The sequence below is a fragment of the Taeniopygia guttata genome, chromosome 1A (genome assembly GCF_048771995.1).
Source record: "Taeniopygia guttata chromosome 1A, bTaeGut7.mat, whole genome shotgun sequence".
NCBI classification, from domain to species: domain Eukaryota; kingdom Metazoa; phylum Chordata; class Aves; order Passeriformes; family Estrildidae; genus Taeniopygia; species Taeniopygia guttata.
Window position 1 is genome coordinate 49,641,254 of NC_133025.1, and position 12,857 is coordinate 49,654,110.

The following is a 12,857-nucleotide window of genomic DNA, read 5'->3' on the forward strand; positions in this document are numbered from 1 at the left end:
TAGAACAAGGTCCCCTCTGTTTCATTGTCACAAGCCAACATTTCCCACTAAGCCTCCCACTCTTAAATTATTCTCACAAAAGCAAATAAAAGCCCTCAGGGTACGAGATCTCACTACAGACAGTGCTGCAAGATTCCCAGACCTCTTCCTAAAAAACCCAGCTATGTTGCTTTACACTTGGTTTCAATGGCTTTCAGGCAGACTCTGCTGAAGCACTTTCAGTTCCCCCTCAACTGCTTCATGTTTTGGCACAACAACTCTGAAAGAAGATCAGGGACTTAAGCATCAGCTGAAGCTTGTGATGCAACAGCTGAGCTGTGTGGAGAAGCTGGCCCTGGAGAGGAACAGAGATGCCACCTTGGCAGGACGGAGGCACCTGGTGGCCTTTAAAAGGCTGGTGTTCCCCAGGGAAGCTAAAATGCAGAGAAGTGGGTATTACTGGAGGACTGGCCTTGCTACAGCATTAATACCTCTCTTCCTCTGCAAATCTGAACAGCACTGACCACCACAGGCTTGTATAGAGATTATGCACCAGTATGAGAAGAAAAAAATAGCCAGACCGTGACACCCGTCTTCCCAAGATTATAGTTTAAGATTAAAACCAATAGAAGATAAGCAAACAAATCTCTCATAGGAAAGGCATGAAGTACATGAAATGAAAAGTCACATATTTCTTTATTACAGACAATAGTCACTACACCAGTCTGTTTAAATTCTCCAGAGCAGCTTGACCATGGATGGCTTTTTTCCAGGCACCCACACAGATAAAGAAGCTCCAAAATCAAAGAGAAACCCAAATACAAAAAAAAAAAAAAAAAAAAAAAATCTTGATCATAAATTAATGCACTTAAATAACTTCTCCCATGACCACTAGAATGTAATGACAGAGACATCAAGTCAAAACCCCTGGCCCAAGAACACCACCGTTCCTGGCAGTTGTGCTGCCCACTAACAGAGAAAGTGCCATCTGCATCTGGGATTGGCCCAAAGGATGGAGGGAGGGGAAGAGAAAAGGAAGGAGGAAAGAAGCACTCTCACTTACCTCAGCCTTCCTTTCACTGCTTCCCTTGTGCTAGGGAATGGGAAGACAGCTATTGCTACTGCCTATCCCAGAGGCAGCATAAAATAGCTGTGCAGAGAGGAGAGCAAGCTACTCATTCTTTACACTAAAAAAAACACAAAGCTTCTTCCTCTCTCCACAAGGCTTTGTGTCTCCTTTCTCATTTAAAGCTGGGGTATTTCCATCACAGTCCTAAGGTGGATCCTCAGAAGGAGCTTGAAGACAGCAAGCAGTGATGCTAAGACTTCCCCACAGCACAAGGGGAGGATGGAAGGGAGGTGTTCTCACCATTTGTAATCACCTCCAAATCCTTAACCAGCTTCCATGGGCCAGAGAGGAGCTGTGCTGCCCACGTACTCAGCAGAGACCTGCCTGCACAGGGGCACATGGCGGTGTAGGAGTGGCTTTTCCTCCCCACAGCTCAGTAACCAGGGTGGGTAGCAGAAGTCTCCAAGGGCAAAAAGAATTATCCAGGCAAACAAGCAAAGGAAAAGAGAGGAAAGCAGAGGTTGGTCCCAATCCAACCAGCTACCCCACCCAAAGCAGAGGAGGAATCCCAGGCTGGACACACAGAGAAATCATGGAGGATGAATGGCCATGTGAAATACATGTTTTCATAAGTCTGCAAAGTCCTCCCTCTGGCCATGCTGACACACTCAGGCATCATCAATGAGCTTCTCTCCATTTGCATCCTCCCTCCCATTACCCTCTCTCTCGCTTTCTCCTTCTTCTTCCGCCCCATCTGTGTACGTGTCCTTCTGCCCATAGCTGAGAGTGGTGCGAGCAAGGTCCACCTCGATGGGAAAGACATCCGCATCCCGGAGCACAGCGTAGCAGTCGTCATAGTACTTGGACATCGTGGAGACAAAACGCTGGAGCTGGAACACGATGTCCTGCACTGTAGTGGAGACATGTTGGGGGGAGAAGTGTAAAAATTTCCTTCCCAAACAGTGTGAAGGCTTGATCAAGCCTCCCTTACCATTGTTAGATACCATCTCCTATACATTAATCCCTTTTGGCCCCTCAGGGTTGATGTCCCAGGTACAGCCACAAAGGAGCAGTTCAGCAAAGAAGAACTGAGCCATCTTCCGAGCTGAGACAAAGGAAGAAGAAGAAGGCCAAAGTCTTGTCTGCTGAACCCTGCAGTGGCACTCACCGTGTTTCTGGTCCAGGAGCTCTATTTTCTCTAGCACATCCTTCCTCATCTTGGCAAAGCGCGTGCGAGCCTCCTGACGGCAGCGCAGGATGAGGCGGTACTCGTAGTTCCCAGTGCTGACCCGGTAGAGAGGCTCACCCAGAGCCTGCCAAAAACACAGCGCCATTTCAGAGACTCCCACAACAGTGCCTGCACACAAGTCTGCCTATTATTGCCATTGTGGACTCACAATGACCTTGGGTTATTACAGACCTCTCAGGCACACAGGAACTGCTGTCAGGAAGCAGGAACCAGGAGGAACACTGAACCGTGTCAAAAACCAGCAGTCAGTGGGGCCACTTTGAAGGCCAAACACACACCAATCATGGTAAAGAAAAGCATCACTACTAAGCAAATACAAAAGGACAGGCACCTTTCAGCCCAGTAAGACAGGCATTAAGAACAAGTTTATATCAAGCACACAAAAATTCTGCCCTACTGTGTAAGGTTTTCACTGTATAGATTGCATAATGAATTACGTATCTACACAAAGAACCCTCTGGTATCTACAATCGCACAGACACAATGCTGGAAATGAACATGGAGGGACCTATACATTGTCCTGCAAAAGTCTGAAAAGGGGTTAGCTCTGTCAGCAATGAAGCATCCTTCCCTTGCACCTGGTAAACACAACATACAGAAAAATCTGTGCTACAGACTACGGCTCCCTAACACACACTGCACGTGCCAAACCCAAAGATGCTGCTCTGCTGGGCAAGACTGGGATTCTTTCCTTCCCATTTAGAAGGAAACATATAATTAAAGATTGTGTTAGGAGTTTGATTCCTTCCTGGAACTTAGGAACTAGGCATTCCAAGAAATCAAATGTCTGCTCTGAGGTTGATACTGAGGATAAAACAGATGTTACTTTCATGCAGGGAAACTGGAATTTATGGGATACCTTTAACTATTTTAAACAGAGCTGTTAAGGATTAAAGACCTAAAACTCTAAACTATAAACCCCCTATTGTTAAGAAAGATCCTTTAATCAATTTCCTTCACTTATAAATGCAGCTTCACATGCATTTTACTACAGAGAAGCTAAACCTCCATTTCTAAGAAACAAGTCCAGAATTAATGATAAGCTGTACACTACACACAAATGGAATTTGTGAAGATAACACCTTAATCCTCCTTACATAACCTAATAGTACTTAAATACTGAGAAAGGCAACCACTGAGCAAACAAGCTGCAGTGCTTCCCAGGTAGCATTTAAGCAGGAGAGCAGAAAGCTGAAAGCAGAAAGCCTATTTCTAATATTTCTAATACATTAAGAATAAATGTATGTAATTCCTTAGCATGCATTCACTAGTCTGGGTGTCGACAGGCACAGGAGTACTTTTGCAATTGTACTGATACTCACAATGCAGCTGTACTCTTCATCATCCATCTCTTTGACTTTCAGGCAGTAAGACTTTGCAGAATTAAAGATTAAAAAAAAAAAAAAAAGCAAAACAAGAAGGAACTGTTAAAAATTAGAAACAACTTCATCATCACCCATAAACATGGGGTTGCACCATTCCAAGCCTTCCTTCAGTGGACAGACTCTGAAGAAAGCACAGTGGGAAAAATCCTGTGTTCATCTACTCTTTGGGAAAAGACAGTACAAGAAAAGTATGAGATGTGAATAAATAAGAAGGGAAAGAAAAATATTAATTGCAGGAAGGATTGATATAGGAAGAGATTTTGCTATATTCCCTTGCCTTAGGGCTGCAGCTCCAAGTACTTCTCTCAACAGGTAAAAGGAAATTGATTCCGTCAATTAGAGAACAGGTACACTGAGTAACCTTACCCTTTTTGGGTAGAAAACAAAGGCTGAGTGGAATGAAGGAGGAAAAAAACCAGCAAGGTCTAAATTAAAGCAAATATGAGTTGACAGTTGTTTACTTTGGCTAAAGAAAGAGTGTCCAAAATTACCTGAAAAATATGGAGGAGGAGCTCTTTAGAGGAGTTCAAGAGCCTAAGTTGCAGAGGAAGTCTTTAGAAATAAATCTGGAAATCATTCTGACCATGTAGAAAATAAGTCATGTGAGTACTGTAAGACCTTTCTTACCAGTGGAAGTGTTAGGTTAAGAACAGGTGTCTGAATCTGAGTAATCTGGTAGTAAATAAAGAACTAGAGAAAACAGGGCATTCTCTCATGGATTATGGAAGGATGGATACGTGATTATAGAGGCTAGATGTGACTTTCAGGATGATCCTATTAAATTTAATTTCAACCAACACTTAAAAAAAAAAAAAGCAGCTCACCAAATATTCAAACTTGACATCCAGGTATTTTTTGATAGTTAGCCTCGTGTCAGGAATAGCTTTATTCAGATAGGTATTCAAGTCAGTAAGCATCTGCAAGAGAAACACCCTCTTGCTGAATTAAGACAAAAAAGCATGACTACAATTCAAGTGCAACCTTTTACCCAGCACATTTCATGAGACTGCCTGAAAACTCTTATTTGAACTACAGCATATTTGAAAGAAAATGTTTGATCATGGCTCAGAATGTTTAGAGTATCCTTTACTGTCACTGGCAAGTGTTTCCAGTGCTAGAGATGCTTGCCTCTCTCCTAGCCTGGATTCATCTGCTTTTGACTTGTTCTATTTTAAGCTGGTCCTGGAAACAGCTCTCCTTGATTTAAAGTTTCATGACCCAGTATTGTCCATCCAACATAGCACTGAAAGTGGTGCCCATATCAACACTTAAATTCTCTCTTTGCTAAAATAAGTGCACAGATCTCCTGGAGACTCTCACTCAAATACATTGATTGAAATTCTTACATTGTTCCTTGGTTGCTTACCTGAACTCTTTTAATGACACAATGCAGTTATGGGTACCAATATCAGGTGCTAGACTGGTCAGTGAGACTACCTCATTCCCAAAAGAAAAGGAGGGGAATATGCAGAAGTCATAAGAGCATGGTTGATATATTCATTATGTTACCTCTCAGGTTCTTTTCATTATGAAGACAATTCCCTGAGGGAAAGCAGACAAGCATCCTTCTTCCCTCAATGAATGAACTTTTAAGACCACACCTTTAAAGACAGACTTCTGCCTTCCTAGATACCCCTTCTTCACCAAACCCTTTACTCCTATGGTTAAATTCTTTACCGGCTTAATTGTTTTCAGAAGGTGAATCCCAAACTTCTCAATGTTGCGATGGGCATCAGCAAATTTCACAAAGGCTTCACTGGCAGCTGGCTGTGGTTCCCGTACACCAATGACAGAGAAAACATCTCCAAATGCTGCATGTGCAGAATAATTACAGAAAGATGAATAAAGAGGTGAACTCTGAGAAAAATCTTGTCTCCAGTATTACAAGGCCCTCCCATAACCTTACAATTAGCTGGGGGATGATGCTACATGTGGGAAATAGTAAAGGTAAGCTAATTATTCCCTAAAAACCAGAGTTTGGCAGGGCATTTCCCCAGTGTTTCCCGTGAAGGGCAGGGCCTGTGTTAGTACTATGACTGGTAATACAGGAGAGCGGCCCTTCACAGCTCATTTCTGCAACCCTCAGGTTTTTTTGAGTGAGGGAATCACACAACTAAGTACTGAAACTGAAGGTCAAAGATCTGTGCTACCTTTGCTCAAGATTCTTTACCTCTGTGTGTCTGCGATAGCTCAAAGAAAGCCCTGAGAAGACTCTTGGTGTGCTCTGTCAAGCCTGTGATGGAAGCCAGAAGAAACATTTAAGTCACTTCACTGAAACACAATGAAGGTATCCTTCTCTCCCATCCGCTGTTTGCTGGAATACCAAGTTTACCTTTGTATAATTCTGCTGTCCTCTCCAGCTCCTCTAATCTCTTCACTAGTCCATCTAAACAGAAACAAGAATCAGAATACAGAATTGTAACAGTCACATTCAGGACATGGTTAAGACCTGACTAGGTGGAAAAATACCAGTTTCATGTATTTGGTTCAAGCTTCCCTCATCCCTTAATGACTGTCCTGTCCCAACATGGGAAGCTTTTAAAATGACTGCAAACTTATTTTACAGTATGAGGTCGTCATCTATTGGCATTCACTACGTTGGTCCCTGCTTTAAATTAATCTGACCTGAGATAACATTTAAGTGGCCACGAAGACAGGCTGTATCACTCAGGAAGGGCAAAGACAATCACAACAGCAAGGCAGAGCAGAAGAATGTGGACCATGCAAGCAACATTAAAAAGCACACACAGGCAAGTAAGCATTCCATTACGAAAATGTCCTCCTGGACAAGACTTACCATTGCAAAGTATGGCTCGGCTTAACCCCAGGGCATCTGCTGTCCCCGAGCTCATGTTCTCTACCAGCCGGTGCTTTACCTTCTTCAATACTAAAGGCCAAAACAAAGTTACAAACAGCATCAGGGTCAGTTCCACGGGCAAGAAAAGCTCACCAGCATGTTTCACTGGTTTTCCAGGCACTGGATAAACTGCTCTTAACTCAGTATGAGACAGCAAGAAGAAAGAATACTGTAGAAACAGGGCACTCTGGTCCTGCCATGCATAACACATCTTCTAACTTGCTTATCTGCCCTGCTCTCGCATCCTCAACACTTCAATCAATGGAGCTCCAGCAATTCTTTTGGAAGACTGTCACAGTCAATGACTTTGTTAAAAAGCACTTATCTTGATATTTGGAACTAAACTTTGCTTATGCAATCTGCTGTATTACTTCAGCTGAAGTAATGGGGCTGAAAGACAATCAGAATGTAATGCTTAGTGTTGTCTCTTTCCTTACATTTGCCTTCTGAATCCTAGTTAAGCCCTTTCATCACCTCTTGATGGAATTTCTGCCTTTGGTGGTCATACCCTACAAATTACCAGAGACATCTATGCCCTCCTTGGAACCAGATGACTCAGTCACCTTTATTTGCAGGCAAATTTGCCTGCAGATCCCAAGAACTCAGCTGAAGCCACAGTGTTCTGGAAAATACCATATTCTCATCATACTTCTGTTTTCCCAGAAATCCATCTCACTATCCACAATTTTCCAGAACTCCTGTCAATTTATTAGCACCATAATCACCAGGAAAAGAAATGACAGCAAAGAGAATGGAAACATTTTGCTGAAAGTGAGAAAGGCAGACCACATAAAGGAGACAACTGTGTAGGCTTAGCTCAAAACCAGACACTTTGTTTTAGTAATAAAAGCTCCCCTGTCTCCCATAAAATTTATGTTTGTACAAAACTCAGGGTAGATACGTATTTCATCACTGTTCTCCATGGTCAGAAATCACCACCAAAGCCTTTAAATTGACACATTTCTGTGTACATCTCAAAATAGGTCAGCCTAACTTGCACGTAGTAAAAATAAATTAATTAAATTATTATGCAGTTGAGATTCATCATCCATGCTAAACACAGCACAGAAAAACAAGCCTCTCACAACAACAATTAAATCTTGATTCAACTTCCAAGCCTATTTCAAAATGTCACGGAAGGATTTTTTTTAAGACCTGTAATTCTCTTTGACAGTATCCAATTGAAAATGACTGAACTAAGAGCAAGAAAGGAAACAGATTTGGTTTTGGCTGGGACCAATTTTGCACCCTTCTGCATCATTTTAACACTCTAGGGAGAAAGAAACCAGTCTTACCAATATCCAAAGACTTGCCCTGCTTTGGGTCAGCCTGAAGCTTGTTGTAGTGTATTGTCACTTCTCCCTGCAGAAAGAGCAAACCCCAAACTGCTGTGCTGGAAGCAGGCAGCAGCGGCTCCCTTCACCCAAGGACGATAAGCTGCCAACTACGACCCAGAAGCTCCAGCGGTCCCCTCCTACCTCTCACCTTTACCATCTGTATCATCTTGGCCACCTCCACTTTGGTCTTCCCTTTGACGGATTTCCCGTTGACCCCAGTGATTTCATCCCCAGCTGCTACGGTGCCGTCTAAGGCTGCTGGAGTGTTATCGAACACCTGCGAGAGAGCACAGGCAGTCTGCAGGCAGCACAAGGGCCATGCAGAGCTACAGAGCACAAACCAAACAGCTGCATTCCTCCCACTTAATTCACTTCTACTTTGTCCATGGTGAAGCTGCAGTCTTCCCCCTTTCCAAACCAAGAGGTGGGCTGATCATCTTGTTCCCTCAGGAAGTTCTTGCCCCTAGGATGTGCCTCCTCCAGCATAGGATTTCCTGGTGTTGGGAGTGTCACACTGTTCCCCTGTGAATTCTAACATGCTCTCCAAGGAGAAGGACTATTCTAAAAGTCTTAATTTAATTCTTCCACACCTACTAGCTACTAGAGTAAGGAAAATTTTTCACTGGAAAGTGAGATGTCATCTCCCACTTTGAGAAAAACAAACAGCATAGGGCTCTCTTTCCACACTTCCCATCTCTCAGGCCAACACTTTTAAAAAGATGGCTTATTTTTCTTCCCCAGATGCCCACCTGGACAATGTAGAGACAGGGGCAGTACTGTGCTCCTCCTCCAATGCTGATCCCAATCAGATTCTGAGAGTCCTTCTTCAGGGTCACTGTCCCAGGTACAGTGGGGATACCCCTACAAAGAGAAAGGAATAACTGAACATAGGCAGAGCTGCCTGCATATGAAACAACTCCGGTATCTGAGTCAGTATAAATGGAGAACATCATGGACACTGCACATCTGAATTCATTCCTTCACCTCTGCCACAGAGCTGGGCCAGCCCAGGAGACCTTCTGTGCCATCTTTTTCTTGGGATTGCATGCAAGGATTAGAGGTGGAAGAGACACCCTCATCCATTGCTAGGCACTGAGGAAACACTATCATGCTTTAGTGTTTCACCTGCACTTAGTGCTGGAGTGAGAGGATAACTTGCACAGCATAAATGTGGTGCAAATCAAGCGCTCTATGTTAAATGCAAGGCAGTCACTGCAGAGCAATACAACTATTCTCCTCGGCTCACCAGCACAGCAATGCCTCATCCCCACTCTCCAGAGGGAGCAAGAAATCAGTACTGAACAGGAAGGCTGATGTTCAGCACACAGTGTCATACACAGATAAATTTATCAACTTTCATTAGGTCTTAGCTGCGAAGCTAAATTCTATTACAAGAAACACCAGGAAAAGACAAGAGAAATACTCACAGCTTATCTTCCTCAATATCATAGTCCAAATCTGCAAACATTGTTTTGGTTCAGTGGAATCTGTTTGTCTGAAGCTGCTTATTCCAAACTCCCTGGGAAGAAAGAACAGAATAAACCAAATAAAATAATATCCGCAATAGAAAAAAAAAAAAAAAAAAAAAAAAAAACCCCAAAAAAACCAGAGAACCAGCCTGTCACCTTTATCAGTCTCCTTTTTCTTTTTGGAATGCCACATTGTGATCTCTGCTCTTATATCAAAACATGAAAAACGAGTGAATCATTCCGTGTTCTCTGCTGTGCATGCAACAGGATAAAATCCTCGAGTTTGAATGCTGCATGTTCCAAACCCGAGACTGACACACGTGCACCATTTCCAAAGCACAGAACAAAACGTGGTCCTTTCCCGAAGCTGCTTCTCCGCACGCTAAGGATACTCATTTTTATCCCCGACATCCATCGCACACCTCCGTGTTCTTGACTTCACAGCAAGTCACGTCACCCCCTGACATTCACCGCCTGTCTTGGCAGGCCGTGCTCAGAGAGCCTCCTTACTGCCCCATGCACAAACCTCGTTTCCATTTACTTTCGGGCAGTAATTAGCTGGCACCTTTGCGTTCCGCCCACCCTTCGCCAGCACCCAAGGCACGGTGACGCCGTGAGGGTGGTCGCCTCCACCACACCCGACCCTGAGGGACCGGGGCTTCACCGACAGCTCAGGGTGCCGGGGCCGGGCAGGGGCTGCGGGCAGGGGCTGCGGGCAGGGCAGGGCAGGGGCAGCGGGCAGTGCCGGGCAGGGCAGGGCAGGGGCAGCGGGCAGTGCCCGGCCGGGCAGGACAGGGGCAGGGCAGGGCAGGGCAGGACAGGGGCAGCGGGCAGTGCCGGGCAGGACAGGACAGGGGCAGCGGGCAGTGCCGGGCAGGGCAGGGCAAGGGCAGGGCAGGGGCTGCGGGCAGTGCCGGGCAGGGCAAGGGCAGGGCAGGGGCTGCGGGCAGTGCAGGGCAGGGGCAGCGGGCAGTGCCCGGCCGGGCAGGGCAGGGCAGGGCAGGGCAGGGCAGGACAGGGGCAGCGGGCAGTGCCCGGCCGGCGGGACCGCCGGGGGGGCGGCCCTGAGGGCCCCAGGCTCACCGGAAGCGGCCGCGCGGCGCCGTCAGCCCCCGCCGGCCGCGTCACCGCCGGCACCGCCCGGAAGCGCCGCCCCCGCCCGCCGCGTTGCCATGGGGACCGAGCGACAGGGCCTGGCTGGGCTGGGAAATGGAGGCTCAGGGTCGCTCCCTCTAACCCCCTGCAAGGAGGCCGTAGCCACGTGCGGATCGGTCTCTTCTCCCGGGCAACAAGAAGGCATAGTCACAAACTGCACCAGGAGAGGTTTAGGTGGGACGTCAAGAGGAATTTCTTCACAGGAGGGATGGTTAGATATTGTAATGGGCTGCCCAGGGAGCTGGTGGAGTCACCGTCCCTGGAGGTGTTTAAGGAAAGACTGGACGTGGCACTCGGTGTCGTGGTCTGGTTGACATGGTGGTGTTCAGTCACAGGTTGGACTCCATGATCTCGGAGGTCTTCTCCAACCTAATTGATTCAGTGATTCTGTGAAATTGCGTGGCACAATCACAATCAGCAGTGACCTGAAGAAGCATCAGATGCCAGCGGATGTGGGAGCCTGTCAGCATGCTGTGTGCAAACCCCCTGCACCGCCATGTGTGCAGGATCGCCAGGCTTCCACGCGTTCTTCTCCTCTGCGATGTGTGTGGCGGCACTGGTTGGCTGTTCAAATGGTTTTCCTATCTCCATCGTGACACCAACACTGGGAGAATGCTTTGATTTCCCAGGGAGTTGTGGTTGCCTTGTTGCATTATGTATCATCTTTTCCAGTTGCTCCTGGCTTCTGAGCAATTACTAGGCTTCCAACCCCAACTTACTGACACAGATCAAAAAAACAACCCCAGCATTGTACTCTTTGAACTGAAAACTCCTCCGTGAGTAGGAACAAGGGCTGGCCATGGCAATGACCTCTCCTGCTGGCTGAGAGGCTGGTTAGTGTTTGTGGTATGCAGCCCCTTGAGCCTCTTGTCTGCATACATCAAAACACTGACTGAAGCCACCCACAATGCTGGACTACAAGGGGCAAGAGTGTGTTGTTAATAATCATTTTATAGTCCTGGGTCTAAGATGAGATTTATTTATGAGGGGAAGCTGAATGAGAAATGCAGTCCTTCAGGTGGGAGCTCTCTGAAGAAAAGAGACTGACATCCTGACCCTGACCACTGACAGGAGCTTTACATCAGTGAAGCTCCAGAATTGATGAGCCAGACCCTGATCCCTGCATGAAGAGCTTGCTGGGGCTTGGCACTACAACAGCACTTGGCTGTGGCTGCAGGTGATACAGACAAGACAGACCCAGACTGTTCTGAGCGGTTTTGCACAGCTAAACCAGGAGGAATGGCTTCCAAGCTGTGGGATGGAATTACAGTGCAAGAAAAGGAATAAAAATCACTGTGAGGGTGGGTAAGCACTGCTACATCAGCTCAGAGAGGTGGTGGAACACCCATCCCTAGAGACAGTGGCAATTAGCAGGACAGATTCTGTGATGCTGCGGTGCTGAGAGAGCCCCGGGGGTTGGCAGGGTCGGGGCCGTGTGTCCCGCGCTGTCCCCGCGCTGTCGCCCCGGGGGTTGGCAGGGCCGGGGCCGTGTGTCCCGCACTGTCGCCCCGGGGGTTGGCGGGGTCGGGGCCGTGTGTCCCGCGCTGTCCCCGCGCTGTCGCGCCGGGGGTTGGCAGGGTCGGGGCCGTGTGTCCCGCGCTGTCCCCGCGCTGTCGCCGCGGGGGTTGGCAAGGTCGCCCCCGGCCAGGCTCCATTTCTAAAGGTGGAGCGCCACCGTGTGGTCAGTGTCCGGAAGTGCTGCTGCAGGAAGGGGCCTGGATTCAGGGTGTGCGGAGGTGGGATATTTATCCTATTTTACTGCAAAGGGAGGAAAAAGAGGTTTTCCACACAGGTTTTTCACACACAGGAGAACACCTGCATGATGTGAATAATTTCCCTTCGCCAAAGGGGATTGCTCAGAGCCTTGTGCATTGTCTGGGCATCAGACTTTAAAAGAAGTTGCAGGACCTCATTTCTCCTGCTGTCCACTTCTAGAGCTGCAAGAGAGATTAACAAGCAGTGAATGTTTCCTTGGATGGCATCTCCTGCCGTTCAAAAGAAAGACAATAAGCAGAACTTACCCGAGGTGGAAAACTAGACCTGCTGACACTGAGAAGGCCAAAACCTGTAGGTCTGATGAGCCTTGTTTTGTGCAGCTCCAGGAAAGTGTGCACATTGTGCATGTCCTTCAGTACATCCCCGAAGCATCAGCCTTTGTACACGTGTGCGGGCTGACCCTGCCTTTTGTGCACAGCTGCCACAAAGTGTCCAAGATCGATTGGATTCTCTCTGTGTGAGATGGAGAATGAATCTGCATGTGCCCTAAAGCCGTGTCTGTCTCAATAGTAGAAATCCATTGCCTGATCGCCTCCTCCCAAGGGGGGAAGTAATGAATTGCTAATGAAAATGGTTGCCTA

At 46.9% G+C, this 12,857-nt stretch overlaps 1 protein-coding gene across 5 annotated transcripts; it reads right to left on the bottom strand.

The window, feature by feature from the left end:
* Window positions 1–647: 647 nt before the first annotated feature.
* Window positions 648–10,515, bottom strand: PICK1 (protein interacting with PRKCA 1). Of its 5 annotated transcripts, none has more exons than XM_012569238.5 (13): window positions 10,429–10,515; window positions 9,304–9,395; window positions 8,626–8,737; window positions 8,025–8,153; window positions 7,835–7,901; window positions 6,480–6,569; window positions 6,015–6,068; window positions 5,853–5,915; window positions 5,360–5,493; window positions 4,507–4,599; window positions 3,620–3,670; window positions 2,217–2,361; window positions 648–1,958 (listed from the first exon to the last, which is right to left on the bottom strand). In XM_012569238.5, the coding sequence occupies exons 2-13, from the start codon at window positions 9,342–9,344 to the stop codon at window positions 1,717–1,719; spliced, it is 1,221 nt and encodes a 406-aa protein (XP_012424692.3). In that variant the 5' UTR covers window positions 9,345–9,395; window positions 10,429–10,515; the 3' UTR covers window positions 648–1,716. The 5 variants fall into 5 exon arrangements, with proteins under 5 accessions (XP_012424692.3, XP_012424693.3, XP_002198852.3 ...); XM_012569239.5 differs by lacking the exon at window positions 10,429–10,515 and adding an exon at window positions 9,911–10,060; XM_002198816.6 differs by lacking the exon at window positions 10,429–10,515 and adding an exon at window positions 9,872–10,055.
* Between the last annotated feature and the right edge of the window lie 2,342 nt (window positions 10,516–12,857).

What these genes read in the sequence shown, in the direction of transcription:
- PICK1 (XM_012569238.5), bottom strand. Translation starts at nt 9,344, where the DNA reads ATGTTTGCAGATTTGGACTATGATATTGAGGAAGATAAGCT. An exon ending in GATATTGAGGAAGATAAGCT is followed by an intron (nt 8,738 to 9,303) that starts GTGAGTATTTCT and finishes TTCTCTTTGTAG; the next exon opens with GGGTATCCCCACTGTACCTG. An exon ending in ATGTCAAGTTTGAATATTTG is followed by an intron (nt 3,671 to 4,506) that starts GTGAGCTGCTTT and finishes AATTCTGCAAAG; the next exon opens with TCTTACTGCCTGAAAGTCAA.